Source organism: Eumetopias jubatus, unplaced genomic scaffold, assembly GCF_037043125.1.
Source record: "Eumetopias jubatus isolate StellerSeaLion01/CBP00866 unplaced genomic scaffold, mEumJub1_p1.0 scaffold_2, whole genome shotgun sequence".
In the NCBI taxonomy this organism is placed as follows: domain Eukaryota; kingdom Metazoa; phylum Chordata; class Mammalia; order Carnivora; family Otariidae; genus Eumetopias; species Eumetopias jubatus.
Genome location: NW_028274808.1, coordinates 27,880,024 through 27,898,420, shown reverse-complemented (window position 1 = coordinate 27,898,420; position 18,397 = coordinate 27,880,024). Strand labels below are relative to the sequence as shown.

At 39.4% G+C, this 18,397-nt stretch overlaps 1 protein-coding gene across 1 annotated transcript; it reads left to right on the top strand.

Moving 5' to 3' along the window:
- The first annotated feature begins 444 nt into the window (after positions 1-444).
- On the top strand, positions 445-18,025 carry SARAF (store-operated calcium entry associated regulatory factor). Its single transcript, XM_028087589.2, has 6 exons — positions 445-768; positions 8,659-8,837; positions 10,690-11,107; positions 13,474-13,603; positions 14,237-14,385; positions 17,587-18,025. Exons 1-6 carry the CDS (start codon positions 666-668, stop codon positions 17,610-17,612), a joined length of 1,005 nt encoding a protein of 334 aa, XP_027943390.1. The 5' UTR covers positions 445-665; the 3' UTR covers positions 17,613-18,025.
- Positions 18,026-18,397: the final 372 nt, after the last annotated feature.

Below are 18,397 nucleotides of genomic sequence, written 5' to 3'. Positions count from 1 at the left end.
CTCCCGATATTTTGTAAGTTCTTACTGCCTCCACGTACAAGGAAATATATACAGGCTCTGAACTTCTGAAACCAGGCAACATATTCCCTTGCTCCCTTTCATCCGAATATTAGCAAACAATAGTGTAACACGAATCATATGCCAGGCTCTATGTTAGGCGCTGAAGACAGAAAGTTTTATAATGCACAGTCACTTTCCTCAGAAAGGTTATGGAGGTTTCGGAAATACATAACCCAACTACATTTCTTAGATTTTACGTTGGTTTCCAATCTCTCTAACCATTGTCCCTACGCTTTCTGAACCGCAGACCAAACGCAACAGGGTTGCGTCATTTCGGTCCCAGCCCCAGCGCCCTGCGCCCCGCTCATGGATCCGCCCCCAGCGGAAGCGTCCTGCCCTTGGCCACGCCCCTAGCCCCTCTAAGCCCCAGGGGCGGGGCCTGCAGTGTCCACTCGTGTGGTGCAGTGTTCTCCTGCGCGACGCAGTGGTAGTGACGTAACACTCGCGCACGGACCTTCGCTGCGCCGCTGCGGACAGAGTTCCCTGCGCCGCCGCCGGAGGTCCTGGCGTTGCGGTGCAGCCGCGCGCGGACAGACTTCCGCAACAGGGTTCCGGCCTGGCAGCGGCCTGGCAGCCGCCTGGCAAGCGCCCTCTCACCCAGAGCCATGGCCGCAGCCGGTGGGCCGGAAGCTGCTGGACGCTGCCCCCTTCTCAGCCTCCTTTTGCTTCTGCTGATCGCGGGCCCTGCCCTCGGCTGGAAAGACCCTGGTGAGTGCTGTCGTCACCCGTCCCTTTCTGTCGCGTACAGCTAGCGCTCAGAGGCCCAGCGGGCGACATTTCCGTTCGCCTCCGCTTGGGCCTTTCAGCCCTGATTTCTCATTTCCATCTTCTTCCCTATTCACCTGCGTCCTGCCTGTTCCTTTTGCTCTTCCCAGACGTCCTACGGGACAAGTGGGGACTGTTGGGGAAGTCGGCGGGGCGGGACAACTCTGTATTCTTACGGTCCCCTTTCTCCCTTCCCTGGACTCCCAGAATTTGTCTACCTTCTCCTTTCTCGGACTACAATCCTCATCCCTAAGAGTAACTGGAAAGCTCGACTCTCACCTGCTCCTCTTGCTTTGTTGTCATGACTGTCTGAAGTCATCTTCCCTGCCTGTTGTCATGGCTGCCTGTTGCTATAGCTGACAGTTGCACAGCACCGGCAGTCTGTGAGTCACACTTAGTGGGCAGCGATGTAAACCTTGCAGGTAGGTTAGCAGAGTCGTAGACTGTACTACTTACATGAGCAGAACCCATGCTTCTTATTCTGACCATTACAGTGAAGTTCATCTCGTTACGTCAGCTTTTCTTGTTTTCACCGCACACTAGAATTTAGAAAACATTTTATTGTTATTTTTTGTGTGCGATGATACATGATAAGTGATTTCTGGAGAAGAGATTTTTTTTTTTTATTACTATGTTATTAGAATATTCTAAAGAATTTTTATGGGATAAATAATATTCCGTGTAATTAATATGTGTATATATACACAAACATATAGGTTTCCATTTAATGATGCATGTTGTTAAATCGGAGTGATGTAAGAAATGACTTTTAAATAGTTAATACATTTTTTGTTTGGAGAGTGAAGATGTTAAGGCATGAAAGGTATCAACGTTGCATTTGTGACTTGGGTGATAGGAAATGCCCATGTTTCTTAAGCAAGAGATTTACTTCTGTAATATCCTATTTTATTCCTAAATGCTGAAATGAGAGAGAAGGTGCTGTTTGCAAATACTTGACTTTGAGTAACTGATTTGATGTGGATGTTTTATTAGTAATAAAAGACAAGTTGGCTTTAAATGTCCATTTATTTATGTATTCCTAGACAGTTGTATATAAAGAGGACATTTTGATCAGAATTACAATTTAAAAACTGGACTGAGGGCGCCTGGGTGGCTCATTTGGTTAAGCGACTGCCTTCGGCTCAGTTCATGATCCCGGAGTCCCAGGATCGAGTCCCGCATCGGGCTCCCTTCTTAGCAGGGAGTCTGCTTCTCCCTCTGACCCTACCCCCTCTTGTGCTCTCTCTCTTTCATTCTCTCTCTCAAATAAATAAAATCTTTAAAAAAATTAAAAAAAAACAGGACTGAAACAGTTCAACCATCAATTCTTTTTTTTTTTTTTGAAGACTTATTTATTTTGAGAGAGAGAGTGTGCGTGTGTGCTCGGGTGAACGCATGTGCAGGGGGAGGAGCGGAAGGAGAGAATCTCAAGCTGACTCTGGCTGAGCTGGGAGCCCAGCCTGAGGCTTTATCCCACTACCATGAGATCATGACCTGAGCTGAAATCAAGAGTCCTACGCTTAACCAGCTGAGCTACCCAGGCGCCCCGAACCCTCAATTCTTAATAAAAAAAAAAAAAAAAAGAAAGTTTACAGATGAAGAGTCAGGGGAATTAAAAAAAAGGAACCAAATTTAAATGAATGGTGAACCACTTCTTGGTAGCTCTTAGTCTATCTACTGTATAAACTATTGTTCTGGAACAAAAAGCACCAAAATATTTTGCAGAGTAAACACAATTGATTTTTATAAATTCTCCTTTACCTTAAATTTACTTTGAGGAACTCTTATATAAAAGTTTTATTGGGTCAAGTTTTATCAAGCCTTGTAATAAAACAATAATCACTCCCTAATTTTTTTTTTTTTTAACTTTGGATGCACTTACTTTGTCTTTAGCTAACATAGAGTGATACTTTGGGAAAAAATTGTACCAGTTCTAAAGAGATTACTGGACTTTTTAAAATTCTTTATGGAATTATTTTATATTTAAGTCACTTTTCTGGGTGTTGGGAATATAGCAGTGAACAAAAGTGAGCATTTTGCCCCCAGAGAGTTTACATCTATTGAGGAGAAATAAACAATACACAAATTGGTAAGTAGCATGTCATATCGTGAAAAGTGGTATGGGCAATGATAACACAGGGAAAGGAAGACAGGGTGTGCAGGTAGAAGTGGACCTTTCAAAATATACATTGGTCGGGGAAGAAGTCACTGTTAAGGTGACATTTGATCAGAAACCTGAGGGGACAGGAGGGGTAACTGTGACTTGCATTTTAAAGGCTCATTCTGTCCTCTCTTTGGAGAACAGACTGTAGGAGGTCTGGGGAAGCAGGGAGACCAGTGAAGAGGCTGCTGTACAGTGAGTTCCAAGAGTAGGGATGGTGTGGCCAGCGGAGAAGCAGTGGAGTTGGTGAGAGTGACTGGATTCTCACCTGTTTAGAAGGTGGAGCTGACGTGCTATTCTGATGGATTAGATGTAGGGGTGAGAGGAAAGGACAAAGGTGATCCAAGGTTTTTGGCCTGAGTGACTAGAAGTGTGGAGTGACCATTACCAGAGAGATGTGGAAGATTGTGGGAGAAGCATGTTTGGTTTTGTTCATCTTAAGTTTGAGACCTGTAAGTGGATTTCCATTTGTGAGTCTGGACTTGCGGGAACTCCCTGTGACCCTTGACTGATAGAACTAGGGGTGGATGAGTATGAACACTTTATTCTTAGACCTCGTCTCACTTTGGGCTGCAATAACAAAATACCATGTTTTTTTTTTTAAAGATTTTATTTATTTGAGAGAGAGAGAATGAGAGAGAGAGCCTGAGAGCGGGGAGGGTCAGAGGGAGAAGCAGACTCCCTGCTGAGCAGGGAGCCTGATGCAGGACTCAATCCTGGGACTCCAGGATCATGACCTGAGCCTAAGGCAGTCGCCTAACCAACTGAGTCACCCAGGTGCCCACAAAATACCATGATTGGTTGGCTTAAACAACAAGCATTTATTTCTCATATTCTGGAGGCTGGAAGTCCAAGATCAGGGTGCTAGCATGTTTGGTGCATCTTCCTCGTTTGCAGGTGAGGATCCTTTTCTTGGTTTGCAGATGATTGTCTTGTTATGTCCTCACATGACAGAGAAAGAGAAGGCTCTGGTCTCTTCCTGTTCTTATAAAGGTCTAATGCTATCACAGGGGCTTCATCCTCAAGCCCTCATCTAAAACTAATCACTTCCCAAAGTCCTTGCCTCCAGATATACTGACATTGGGATTAGGGCTTCAACATAGGAATTTTTAAGGCCACAAAACAGCAACCTTTAGGAGATCTAGGGAAAAAAAGTGCTGTAGGGTTATGGTAATGAAACCCAGTGTGTATATAGCTCCTTCAACATTCTCAGTAATACATATTGTACTTGATCATTTATTATGTGTCAAGTACTCTGCAGGACAGTTCTAGTAAATCATATCTAAGCTTCACAACCTATTTTAAGGTTGATAAATCAAAGCTTCATGACCAGTTTTAAAGTTGATATTATCTTCTTAATTTTACAAGTGAGGAAACTTCTCTGCAGATAAATTAAGTGACTTGGCCAAAGTCATATAGCAAGTTGGTGATGGGAATTTAGTTCAGTGTTCTTTGCATTATCTCAACCCTGCTACAATAATTTCAAGTTACTATTATTCCTGTTACTTAGTTTAATAATACCTTATGACTTTAAACCTTTGAATATTTTCATTGTTACAGTTTTTTATGTATGAGGTGGTAGTTTGGGGTTAATATACCATATTTTAGTTCTTGGAAATTTTAGGTCTTCAGCCCATGTGGAATTAAGTTTTTATATTGCTGTGGATTTTCTTCTAGCTGCATAGTCAATTATGTTGGTGTCATGTATTAAAGAAGGCACTCTTTTTTTTTCTAAATTAAAAAGTCCACTTTATCTTTTTTAAGTTATTTATTTTTATTTTTTAAAAATATTTTTATTTATTTATTTGACAGAGAGACACGGTGAGGGAGGGAACACAAGCAGGGGGAGTGGGAGAGGGAGAAGCAGGCTTCCCGCTGAGCAGGGAGCCTGATGCAGGGCTCCATCCCAGGACCCCGGGATCATGACCTAAGCCAAAGGCAGACACTTAATGACTGAGCCACCCAGGCGCCCCTTACGTGTTTTTTTTTGTTTGTTTGTTTTTTTCCTTATTTGAGAGACAGTGCGGTGTGCACACAAGCACGAGCAGGGGAAGGGGCAGAGGAAGAGGGAGAGAGAGAGAATCTTAAGCTGACTCCAGCTGAGCATGGAGCTCCACTTGGGAGCCCAGTGAGGGGCTTGATCCCACCACCCAGAGATCATGACCTGAGCTAAAATTAAGAGTCCGATACTCATCTGATTGAGTCACCCAGGTGCCCCCAAAAGTGCACTTTATCTTCTATTGGATTCCTACATATATCTGGATTTATTCTGGGCTTTCTCGTTTCATAGTTCCCTTGCCTATTTTTTTTTAATTAAAAAAGATTAAATTCAAGTTAGTTAACATATAGTATATTATTAGTTTCAGGGGTAGAATTTAGTGGTTCAGGAGTTGCATATAACCTCCAGTGCTCATTACATCAAATGACCTCCTTAATGCCCATCACCCAGTTACTCCATCCCCCCCTTCCTTTGCCTATTTCTGTTCTAATTCCATACTATATTGATTATAGTTATTTTATGATAAGTTTTATTGTCTGGTAAAGCAATTCTTTTTTCAAAAAATTTTTGGCTATTTATAGACATTAGTTTTTCTACAGGACCTTTAACATAATTTCTTCCTGGTCCCAAAAATCTCAATTTGGTTCCTGGTGGGAAGTGCATTTCATTTATTTAGATCTTATTATATATTATTTTTAAAATATAGATCACATATTGATCCTAAGTTTATTTCCAGATACTTTATGTATGTTTTTATGTTTTATGTAGTTTGGAACTAATTTGAGATAGGCTTCCTATTTTCATTTTTAATTGGATACAGTTATAGAAAAAACTGTTGACCTTTGGTAACTGATAAAATACCTAGCTGTTTTATCAAATTCTCTTATAATGCCATGGTTGTCTTTTGGGAAGTTCTCTTGGATTTTTAAATAAAATGTTATTTCTTCTGTTTGTACCACATGTGACAGATACTACTGGAGGATTACTCAGAAGCCATTGTCTAGGGGCGCCTGGGTGGCTCAGTCGGTTAAGCGACTGCCTTCAGCTCGGGTCATGATCCTGGAGTCCCGGGATCGAGTCCCGCATTGGGCTCCCTGCTCGGCAGGGAGTCTGCTTCTCCCTCTGACCCTCCCCCCTCTCATGCTCTCTCTATCTCATTCCCTCTCTCAAATAAATAAATAAAATCTTAAAAAAAAAATTAAAAAAAAAAAAAAGAAGCCATTGTCTACCTTCTCCTTGTCTACCTCCGTGTAGATGCTGGGAAAGCCAAATACTCATTTTACTAGAATTACTGGATCCTTAGTCATTCTAGTCAGTCTACCAGAGGAATTCTGGGAAAGATATTTTAAATTTTGGTGGAAAGTTATCAATCTTTATATATTCCTGTTTTCTTTCAACTCTGTATTTAGGGTTGAAATATGTCAATGTAATTTTAGGCATTATGACAGGCCATCATTAAATCCTTCAATATGCCCCCCTTCCTTTTTTAAAAAGGAACTTTTCCCCACAGGGTAAAAATAACATTACCCCTGACAAAATTAATCTTAATTTCTTAATATCAACTAATTATCCATTCCATATTCACATATCACAATTATGCCTGAAATGTCTAAACTAGTTGGTTCAAAACCTGACCCAATCCAGGTCTGTGCATCCCATCTGATTGTATTCTCCCTTAAATCTTCTTAAATGTAGAACAAAGAGTCCTTTATGCTACTGCTTTGCTGAAGGGTTTGGGCCTGTTGTCCTTTAGAGTATCCTACCTTCTGGATTCTGTTTTCTCATGGTGTTTTAGCTTGCTTTTTTCCTTCCCTCTTTTTCCTCATAGACTGGATGTTAAGGCCAAAGGTTTGATAAAATTCATGTTAAATACTTTTGGGGATTACATCATAGTAGATGGTATAGTATCAATTTGTTCTACCATTATTGATGTTAAGATTAACTAGTAGATTAAAAGTGGCTTTATAATCCTTGTGAAGTTACATTTTTCCAGAAAGCACTCTGTGTAATGTTACTTGGCACCATACCAATATCCGGTCTCTTAGTGATTTTAAAACCAATAAATCCTTGTCTGAATCAGTTTCTTTGGGCATTATGAAATGATGATTTTTTTTTTCTAATTCTGTCATTTCTTCTGCATTTATTAGCTGTCATTCTTCAGTAAAGTTGAGATTCCCATTATCACCTGAGGCTATTTCAGATTACAGTTCCTGGTGGAAAGTCAGAATATAAATTTAATTTTTAATCTTTAATTACCAATTTTTGGAGTAAGGTAGGTAGTAACTTTTAGTGACAAATGAGTTTTTGGCATTCTCTTTGAGTGTCATTATAGACTCTGATTCATAGATTGAACATAATTTGATCAATTACAGTCTTTATCTTGCTGGTCAGTCTTTTTCTTTGGTGTCTTAAGAATTCTCCATACCAGGATTGTAAACATTCTTTTGTGCTTTCTTCCAGTATTTTTTATTTGTTGTATGTTTTATGATAAGTTTTTAGCCATCATGGATTAATTTTTGTACATGGTGTATGATGATCAATTTTTCTAATCCTCTGCCAATATTACACTGTTTATGCTACTATAGGTTTAATAATATATTTTGATATATGTAGTCCACATTTACTTTCTATGTTGTTACTGGTTTTCAGCTGTCTTTTCATTATTGATTTTATATATTATTATATGTTTGATGTTATATTTCTAGTTTTATTGCATTCTGGTGAGTGTGGCTGATAAATCTCAGCTTAGTCACATTTATTAAGTTCTTTTTTTGGTAAATAAGTATAAATATGATCTGTATCTGCTGATATGAGGGAATGTCTACTATGTATAATGAAGTGGAAGAACCATGTGAAGAATAATGTGGACTGTATATTTCAGTTTTTATAACCATAGATTAACAAAACCCAAAACAACTCCTGTATATGTGTCTGGGTAAGCAAGAAAAAGGTACTTACCAGGTCATTAATTTGGGTTATTACAGAAATGTGAAATTGGAGGAAGAGTGGGTTTCACTATTTTAAAAAATCATGAAATATATCATAAACATAAATGAATAGTTTAAAGAAGAATAAAACAGTGGGGTGACATGAGTGTCCTCAGCTGATCCCAGGTAGCAGGACGTGGGGGGAAGAGGAGGAACTTCCATCAGCTCAAGGTCAAGAGAGACCAAATACAGATAAAAACCAAAGCCAGGTTCACCTGGACATTCTTTCCTTAGGTTTAAAAAAGAAGGTAAGGTAACAGCAGGGAATTTTGCTGGTAGCCCTTTTGAGCAGCACGCTTGCAGTGTGGACTTGTTACCCTCTGCCTGACCCCTGGTTATCATCCTGCTATCTTCACTTATCATTCTCCTTGGGATTGACTTTGTCCCTCTCTATGCCACTACTCTTTCTTTAGACCTCTGGTTTTTATGTCTTTCTGTTTGCTTTGTTTTGTTTTTTTTCTCTTGGTGGTGAATATCCTTCATTATCTTACTGAGAATTGATACTTGGGAGGTAAATATTTTGAAACCTTTCAGATGTCTGAAAAATCTACTCTCTTGCTTGAGTGACAGTCTAGAATTCTACATCCACTTACTTTTGAAAGTATTTTCTGTGACAAGAGTTTTATTAGGATGACTCTATGTTTAACAATATATTTACTACCTGTTCATCTGTGTTCTTGTTTTAGACAGAATATTGTTGCGGGATGTAAAAGCTCTTACCCTCTACCATGACCGCTATACCACCTCTCGTAGGCTGGATCCGATCCCACAATTGAAATGTGTTGGAGGCACAGCTGGATGTGATTCTTACACCCCAAAGGTCATACAGTGTCAGAACAAAGGTTGGGATGGTTATGATGTACAGGTAATATTCATTATGTTGATGACAGTCTAACTGGAATTTTTATTCAATAAAGTGTTTATTGGGATATTATTCAGTATTTTTGGGAAAGACATATAGAAAATCTCAAGTTAAATATATAAACATAAATCAGTTATTCATTCTCTGGAAGAACATCCTCCAAAAGAAATGAACTGATTTTAAAGCCTGGAAATGGGGGTGCCTGGGTGGCTCAGTTGGTTAAGCATCTGCCTTCAGCTCAGGTCATGATCCCAGGGTCCTGGGACTGAGCCCCACGTCGGGCTCCCTGCTCAGCAGGGGGCCTGCTTCTCCCTCTCCCTCTGCCTTTCCCCCTGCCTGTGCTCTCCTGCTCTCTCTCTCTGTCAAATGAATAAATAAATAAAATCTTTAAAAGAAATAAAAATAAGGCCTGGAAGTATTCATTGTTATTGTCTTCTAACACATTAGTAAATTTTCAAAACTTTATATACTTGAGGGTAGGGGTAGAGGTTCTCTTCTTGTTGTCATTTTACTGTCATTCCTCAAAGAATACCAACCTATCCTTGAGAAATAATGTTAATATGATCAAGGAATCGTAGGCTGTTAGGAAATGTAAAATGGTGCAGCTGCTTTGGAAAACTGCCTGGCTGTTCCTCAAAAGGTTAAACATAGAGTTACTATATGCCCCAGTCATTCCACTACTAGGTCTATACCCTGGAGAATTAAAAATATATGTCCACACAAAAATTTGTACATAAATGATTGTAGCAGCATTATTCATAATAGTCAAAAAGTAGAAACATCCTAAATGTCTATTATTGATGAATGAATAAACAAAATGTGGTATATCCATATAATGGAATATTATTTCGCCATAAAAAAGAATGAAGAACAGATACATGCTACAACATGTGTGAAAACATTATGCTAAGTCAAAGAAGTCAGTCACATGTTGTATGAAATGTCCAGGATAGGGAAATCCATAAAGGCAGATTGGTAGTTGCCCAGGGCTGGGAGATTTGGGAGGAAGTGAATGCCTGGCTGGCTCAGTCAGTGGAACATGTGATTCTTGATCCTGGGGTTGTGAGTTCAGGCCCCATGCTGAGTGTAGAGATTACTTTAAAAATTTTTTTAAGAGAATTACTTAGAGGATTGGGCCCTGGAAAGTTAGTCCATAGTATTATAAAATTTGTGCAGAAAGTTTTTCTCAGAAGGTTATATACTATCTCTGATGCTATATGTAGTTACCAGATACTCCTATATGATGCTGATGTTTGAGCCTTAACTTAAAAGAAAAAAAACCTCTCTTTTTATTATTTATTTTTAAAAGATTTATTTATTTTAGAGAGAGAAAGAGTGAGCACATGCTATCATGGGGGATGGGTGGTAGGGCAGAGAGAGCGGGAGAGAGTCTTAGGTGGACTCTGGGCTGAGTGCGGAGCCTTGTGGTGGGGCTCCATCTCACCACCCCGACATCACGACCCGAGCTGAAACCAAGAGTCGGTCGCTTAACTGACTCTGCCACCTCGGTGCCCCCCAAAACCTCTTACTTTTAAAACAGCTTGAGCAACAGTGGCAAAAAGTTGACCTTTAAAAATTTTGCTTAACATTTACAATTGTGGAATATTTAATATGTACAAAAGAATTGCTTACATGTGTATGAAAGGAATAAGGAATAGTAATAAAACAAACACTCAGGTACCTAGTACCTAGCTTTGAAGTCCCTGGGTTACCTTCCCCCAACACAGAAGTACTCATTGTTGTGACTTTTATCATTCCCTGACTTCATTTTGCAGTTTTATGACTGCCCAAATAGTACATATTAGATGAAAAACAATTTTTGATTCTAATAGCCTATTTCTGTTTTTCTTCACAGTGGGAATGTAAGACCGATTTAGATATTGCATATAAATTTGGAAAAACTGTGGTAAGCTGTGAAGGCTATGAATCCTCTGAAGACCAGTATATACTAAGAGGTTCCTGTGGCTTGGAGTATAACTTAGATTATACAGAACTTGGCCTGAAGAAATTGAGAGAGTCTGGAAAAAACCATGGCTTTAACTCTTTCTCTGATTATTATAACAAGCTGTACTCCCCAGATTCTAGTGGCATCAGTGGATTGATTACCATTGTAGTACTACTTGCTATTGCTTTTGGAGTTTATAAATTGTTCCTTAGTGATGGTCAAGATTCTCCTCCACCATATTCTGAGTATCCTCCAAATTCCCATCGTTATCAGAGATTCACCAACTCAGCAGGACCCCCTCCTGCAGGCTTTAAGTCTGACTTCACAGGTATGTTTCCCTAATGGCAATAAGTAAGGTAGATGCCAGGTAGTGAATCTTGTGCTGGTTTCTGAAATAGAATGTGATCAGATTGGGAAACCAAAGCAGATTTGTCTTCTCATCTTATATTTTACTTTTTCAACTTCTTTACCTCTTATTCTATGTAAGGGTAACTGATTATTATTTGAAGGTGGCATGATTACATTATAAATCATCTTAATCAGAAAAACTTGATCAGATTTGGTAATAAGCATTTACCTTGAACTCTCATACCATACACAAAAATTTATTCATTAAGTATTATCGATCTCAGCATAAAAGGTAAAACGGATTTCCAGAAAACATAGGAAGATATTTGTCATGATCATGCGGTAGGTAAAAATTTCTTAGAATATAAAAAGTTCCAGCCATAAAGAACGGATGGATAAATTTGACTTTATTTAAATTAAGAATGGTTAGCCGTCGGGTGCCTGGGTGGCTCAGTTGGTTGAGCGACTGCCTTCGGCTCAGGTCATGATCCTGGAGTCCCTGGATCGAGTCCCGCATCGGGCTCCCTGCTCGACAGGGAGTCTGCTTCTCCCTTGACCCTCCCCCCTCTCATGTGCGCGCTCTCTCTCTCTCTCAAATAAATAAAATCTTAAAAAAAAAGTTTCCTTTAAAAAAAAAAAAAGAATGGTTAGCCATCAAAAGACCACATTAACAGAGTGGAAAGGCAAGCCACAGACTGGGAGAAAATATTTGTAAAATGTTATTTCCAACACAAGGTGTGTATCTGGAATATATATATGTGCCGCCCAAGCGAGCCCTAAAATATATAAAGAACTCTCCCACAAATCTGAAGGAAGACACACAACCTGGTTTTTAAAATGGACAAAGACTTGAAAAGCCATTTTATAAGAGAAGATATCCAGATGTCCAGTAACAATATGAAAAGGTGCCTAGCATCATTAGTTTTTAGGAAAATGCAAATTAAAACCACACTGAGTTCATTATTAACCACTATATAACCACCATAATGGCTAACATTAAAAAGGGAGAGTACCAGCTAATGGTAAGGATGTAGTCAACTGCAGCTTGATGGTAGGAGTTAAAATAGAAAACACTTTGAAAACTGTCGCTGCCTCCCCTATGACCCAGCAGTTCCATTCCTCAGTACATACCTAAGAGAAATGCATGCATTTCTACACAAAAAGACATGCACAGAGTATTTTTACAGTTTTATTCATAACAGTTAAGAAACTGGAAATAGAATGTACATAAACATAAGAATGGGACAAATTGTGATTTTTTTTTTCACACAGTGGAATACTATAGATTAGTTAAAAAACAAACAAACCCAAAAACTGATACAATGCAGTAATGGGGGTTGACTCTCATAGACACAATGATGTGCTGGACACGGAAGAGTACCTAGTGTGTGATTACGTTTATATAAAGTTCAGGAATGGGTAAAACTAAAGTACAGTGAGAGGAGTCAGAGTAATGCTTATCTCTGCTGTGGGTGGGTGTCTATTGGGAATTGTCATGAGGGAGCCTTCTGGGGTGCTAGAAATGTTTTATTGATGTGCGTAGTGGTTACATGCACGAGTACATATGTACAAATTTATTACGTTGTTTCATGTGAGATTAGCACACTTTCCTTTATGTGTGCTATACATCAATTAAAAAAAACAACAGCTTCCTCTGAGCTGAAGATACTTCTTTGGGCTCTTTAAGATCTGACTTCCCAGTTGATGCAAGTATTTGGCTGCTGCCTCCGCTTGGATTCCTCCATTAGACACTCAAGTACAGCTATCACCTGAAGCTCTTACAGATGTTCATAATACAAAACGTGGAACTCCCGGGGGGGTCATCTTCCAGTAGTTGATCCTGAGCAGGGCAGATGTGACTTTACAGGAGGGAACTACCCCCCCTTCTAAAATCTCTCTTTTTTTTTTCATGTCCGTGGGAAAGCTGCTCCTTAGTTATGAATCAGTATTTTATGAATACACTTTTTTAAAAAAGATTTATTTATTTCAGAGAGAGAGAGAGTGGTGGGGGTGGAGGAACAGAGGGAGAGGGAGAGAGAGCTTGAAGCAGACTCCCTGCTGACTCCCTGCTGAGCGGGGAGCCTGATGTGGGGCTCGATGCCACAGCCCTGAGATCACGACCTGGGCCGACATCAAGAGTAGGATGCTCAGCTGACTGAGCCGCCCAGGCCCCCCCACCCCCCCGCTTTTTTTAGTATACACTTTTTGAATACAACTTGTTTGTGAGTCGAGGGCTGAGTATTAGTAATAAATAGGACCAACGAAGTAATTGAAATGCCATGTTATCTTTGGTTTTGTGGGCTATGTTTTAAGTGAGGACGCGTAATAAAGCATTTTTATTTCTAGGACCACACGGTGCAGCCTCTGGTTTCGGCAGTGCTTTCGCAGGACAACAAGGATATGACAATTCGGGACCAGGGTTCTGGACTGGCTTGGGAACTGGGGGAATATTAGGATATTTGTTTGGCAGTAACAGGTAGGCTTTGCACTGATCTCCCTTGCCCTTTAATTCCACTTTTCTTTAGAGGCTTCTTTGTTTGCTTTGCAGTTTTGCTGGATGTGGTGTTGTTGGGAAAATAACTTATGGTGACATTACCCTATTAAATGAAGATTCTCTGCTATATGGGCTTTCATCAGTATTGTATATGTTGTTTTTTTTTCATTGTGTTTCTTCGTCCAGTGTCATCCTTATAGAGATCATGAGATAGGAAAAAGACTCTTTACTTAACATCTGAGAAAATGAGAAGACAGGAAAGAACACGGCATTTGAGGAACAGTTAGCAGTCTGGTTTTGTAGGAGAATGATAGAGAAGCATGGCTGAAAAGGGCTTAGAGCCAGATTTTGGGATGTCTTCTTATTATTGGTGGTTTAATTTTAGATTTTATCTGAGTGTGAATTCTGGAAGAAAGAGACTCTTCTTCCTGTCACTCTGCCCCCCATGGCAGTGACTATACAATATCAGAAATACAAAACAGTATTTATTTCATGTTATACCAGATCACTGAGGAAAAACACTTGATAAAGGTATTTTTTTCTGAGAGCATAGGAATAGGAGGATATTTAAAAGTCACAAGAAAAATGCCTGATATGCTTTTATGTCTTTAATAGAGCAGCAACACCCTTTTCAGACTCGTGGTACTACCCGTCTCCTTCATACTCTAGCACATGGAATAGTCGTGCTTACTCACCCCTTCGTGGAGCCTCAGGGAGCTCTTCGGCATATTCAAGCTCAGAGACAAGAACCAGAACAGCATCAGGTAAGAATGAAAGCATAGAAGTTCCTATTATGTAGCAGTGAAGTACAGAAATAGTTTTGGAACTTAAGATAGTTATTAACTATATATTAGCAATCATAATTTTATTTGGCATACCCATCAGAAATATTAATAGCATAATTAACTGAGATTAAAATATAGTTCAGACTCATTCTTTTCTCAGCATTCTTTAAAAATCAAACAGGGATGGTTGAAAGACCTAAACGTGAGACAGGAGTCCATCAAAATCCTAAAGGAGAACACAGGCAGCAACCTCTTCGACCTCAGCCGCAGCAACTTCTTCCTAGAAACATCGCCAAAGGCACGGGAAGCCAAGGCAGAAATGAACTATTGGGATTTCATCAAGATAAAAAGCTTTTGCACAGCAAAAGAAACAGTCCACAAAACCAAAAGACAACCGACAGAATGGGAGAAGAGATTTGCAAATGACATATCAGATAAAGGGCTAGTATCCAAAATCTATAAAGAACTTATCAAACTCAACACCCAAAGAACAAATAATCCAATCAAGAAATGGGCAGAAGCCATGAACAGACATTTTTCCAAAGAAGACATCCAAATGGCCAACAGGCACATGAAAAAGTGCTCAACATCGCTCGGCATCAGGGAAATCCAAATCAAAACCTCAATGAGATACCACCGCACACCCGTCAGAATGGCTAAAATTAACAAGTCAGGGAACGAGATGTTGGCGGGGATGTGGAGAAAGGGGAACCCTCCTACACTGTTGGTGGGAATGCAAGCTGGTGCAACCCCTCTGGAAAACAGTATGGAGGTTCCTCCAACAGTTGAAAATAGAGCTACCATATGATCCAGCAATTGCACTACTGGGTATTTACCCCAAAGATACAAGTGTAGGGACCCGAAGGGGTACGTGCACCCCAATGTTTATAGCAGCAATGTCCACAATAGCCAAACTGTGGAAAGAGCCAAGATGTCCATTGACAGATGAATGGATAAAGAAGATGTGGTATATATACACAATGGAATATTATGCAGCCATCAAAAGGAATGAGATCTTGCCATTTGCAACAACGTGGATGGAACTGGAGGGTGTTATGCTTAGTGAAATAAGTCAATCAGAGAAAGACATGTATCATATGACCTCACTGATATGAGGAATTCTTAGTCTCAGGAACAAACTGAGGGTTGCTGGAGTGGTGGGGGGTGGGAGGGATGGGGTGTCTGGGTGATAGACATTGGGGAGGGTATGTGCTACGGTGAGCGCTGTGAATTGTGTAAGACTGTTGAATCACAGATCTGTACTTCTGAAACAAATAACGCAACATATTTTAAGAAAAAAGAAAAAGAAGAAGATAGCAGGAGAGGAAGAATGAAGGGGAGTAAGTCAGGGGGAGACGAACCAGGAGAGATGATGGACTCTGAAAAACAAACTGAGGTTTCTAGAGGGGAGGAGGGTAGGGGGATGGGTTAGCCTGGTGACGGGTATTAAAGAGGGCACATTCTGCATGGAGCACTGGGTGTTAGGAACAAACAATGAATCATGGAACACTACACCAAAACAAATGATGTAATATATGGTGATTAACATAACAATAAAAAATTAAAAAAAAATCAATCAGGGATTTGGTTTAGACTCACTTCTACCACTAACCAGGGTTTTACCTTAAACCTTCCTAAACACTGGTTTCACCATGTGTTTAATTCTGTGACCTCTAGGCTTCTTTTAAGCTTATCTAAGATGGAATTTTCTAGGTAGAAGTTTGAGCTTTTAAAATTCAGTAAAGCTCCGTAAATAACTCAGTAAATCCGTACTTTAAATAATTGTCAAAAATATGGTGGTTATGTTTATTGCTATTGTTACGAGGGAATTTTGTAAAAAGCAAAGATATAATATAAAAAATTAAAAACCTATTTGTTTTAAAACATCCAGCTAATTAGCAGAGGATGGGAGGACATGGGTAATGAAGTAGTAATAGATTGCTGTGGATTGGATTCGTCTTCTTCAGCAGGGGGAAGTTATGGAACAGAGGTTAATTCTTGACAGAAGACTTGTTTAAATATGTTTTTAAGTGTAAGAGTGAATTTCTCATAGTACTATTGTGAATATAAATTGACATGATCACTTTGAAAGATTGGCATTACTGACTAAAATTAAGCATAAACATCCTCAAGACCCAGCAATTTCACTCTCAAGATATATAGGAACAGAAATGCATATAGTTGTACATTGAAAGATAAGTATGAGAACGTTCATGGCATCTTTATTCCTAATAGCCTCCAACTGGAAAAAAACCCATGTATCCAGCAGTAGTAAACGAGATGAATAAATTGAGTTATGGCCATACAATGGAATGCTGTGCAACAGAGAGAGAGAATAAACAGCTGTATGCAATAATGTGGGTAGATCTACCAAGTATAAAAAGAAAAGAAAGAAGCCAAACACAAAGGAATATATATAAATACGATTACAACATTCGTATTTTATCAATATGCATATTTAAAAACAAGCAAAGCTAACCTATGGTGTTAGATGTAAGGTGGTGGTTACTTTTTGGGAGGAAAAGGGGAGGTAGTGATTGGGAGGATATATAAAAATATAGCTACGTAGGATATAACACAACAGGAAAACTCATTCTCGGTGGAAACAGAAATTGTAAAAAAACCATAAATATCAACTAGAAATCTTTGGGATTTAAATGAAGAAAATCATTAAACATTACCGAATAACCCAAAGGAAAACCTGATGGAAACACTTGTCATCTTGTAAACTGTTAGTGCATTTTCGTGTGTGTGTGTGTGTGTGTGGAGGGGGAGGTTGACTGAGTAACATTTACCATTGAAAGCCTGAAACTCGCTCCTACAGTAGTTTTGTGGCCTCTGGAGTTGTGACAGGTAGCAGGGCATGACCGGCTCCATTGGCCTCTCTGCTTTTTGGCTTAGACTTTGAGTATTGCCCGTACCACGTTGGCCCCACCATAGAACACGTGTTCTTTGGTTTCCTGACTACAAGTGATTCCTAAGCAGCATGTCTGAGTCTAGTCAACTTGATGCCTGGGTGACGGGGAGGGCTGTTGTGGGTGGCGAAGCACTGTCTTCCTCCCTCCTTCCCTCGTGTCTCTTTATTCATTTGTTAACAATAAATGTGTTCCTGTTGTAGTTTTATAAGTAATGCCGGTGCATCTTTAAAAGCCAATATAAATTTTACTCTTCTCATTTTAGGATATGGTGGTACCAGAAGACGATAAGAGACTAAAAAGTTGAAGTCAAACACTGGATGCAAAATTTCTGATTTTAAAGTACTGGTGTGAATAAAAAAAAAAAAAGTGCTACCTGTTAACAACTGGGGAATATGTAAAAGCTGTGTGGTTTTTTTTGGTCCTGTATTGCTTTTTGTGCTCTATTACTTGAGACTAACAGTTGATATGTGAGAAAATGCTTCTGTAGAGGATTGTATGTTAGTGTAATGTGCATTTGTTTTTTACAGTTGTGATGATTACTGTGGAAAGCTGAAAATGTGTTAATTTCTAAAACCTATGACATCATTAAGAATGAAGGCTTTATGACCATTAGACACTGGGTACGGAAAATGTCAATCTTACATGGTTTTAGTTGATGAGTCATTACCCTATAAAAACAATAATAATCTATTTGGCATTTACTGTGTTGTGTTTACTGTTCTTCAAACATTTAAACCAAGCTTTGGACTACCAATTATACTTATCTGTATGTTCTGATCACTTTTGAGCTCATGAGCTTTGAATCCTTCAGTGGCGGTGAGGTTCAATTAAGTGAGAATGACCTTTTTTTGGAAAAGGTAGAAAATATCTAGAAAGTTGTTGCGAATGATTTGTGTGCTGACAAAGATGGCTTGGAACCTCCATATTCATTTCTTAAGTAGGGTTTAAATGCTTTGGCAAAGGTGTTTTACTAGCAAAAGCATGCAGTTCTCTGTGGGATCTCCAGTGTTGTTGTAGCAATCTGTTTCAATCTTACATTAAAATGACAGGAGAAATAAAAACAAACAAGGGGT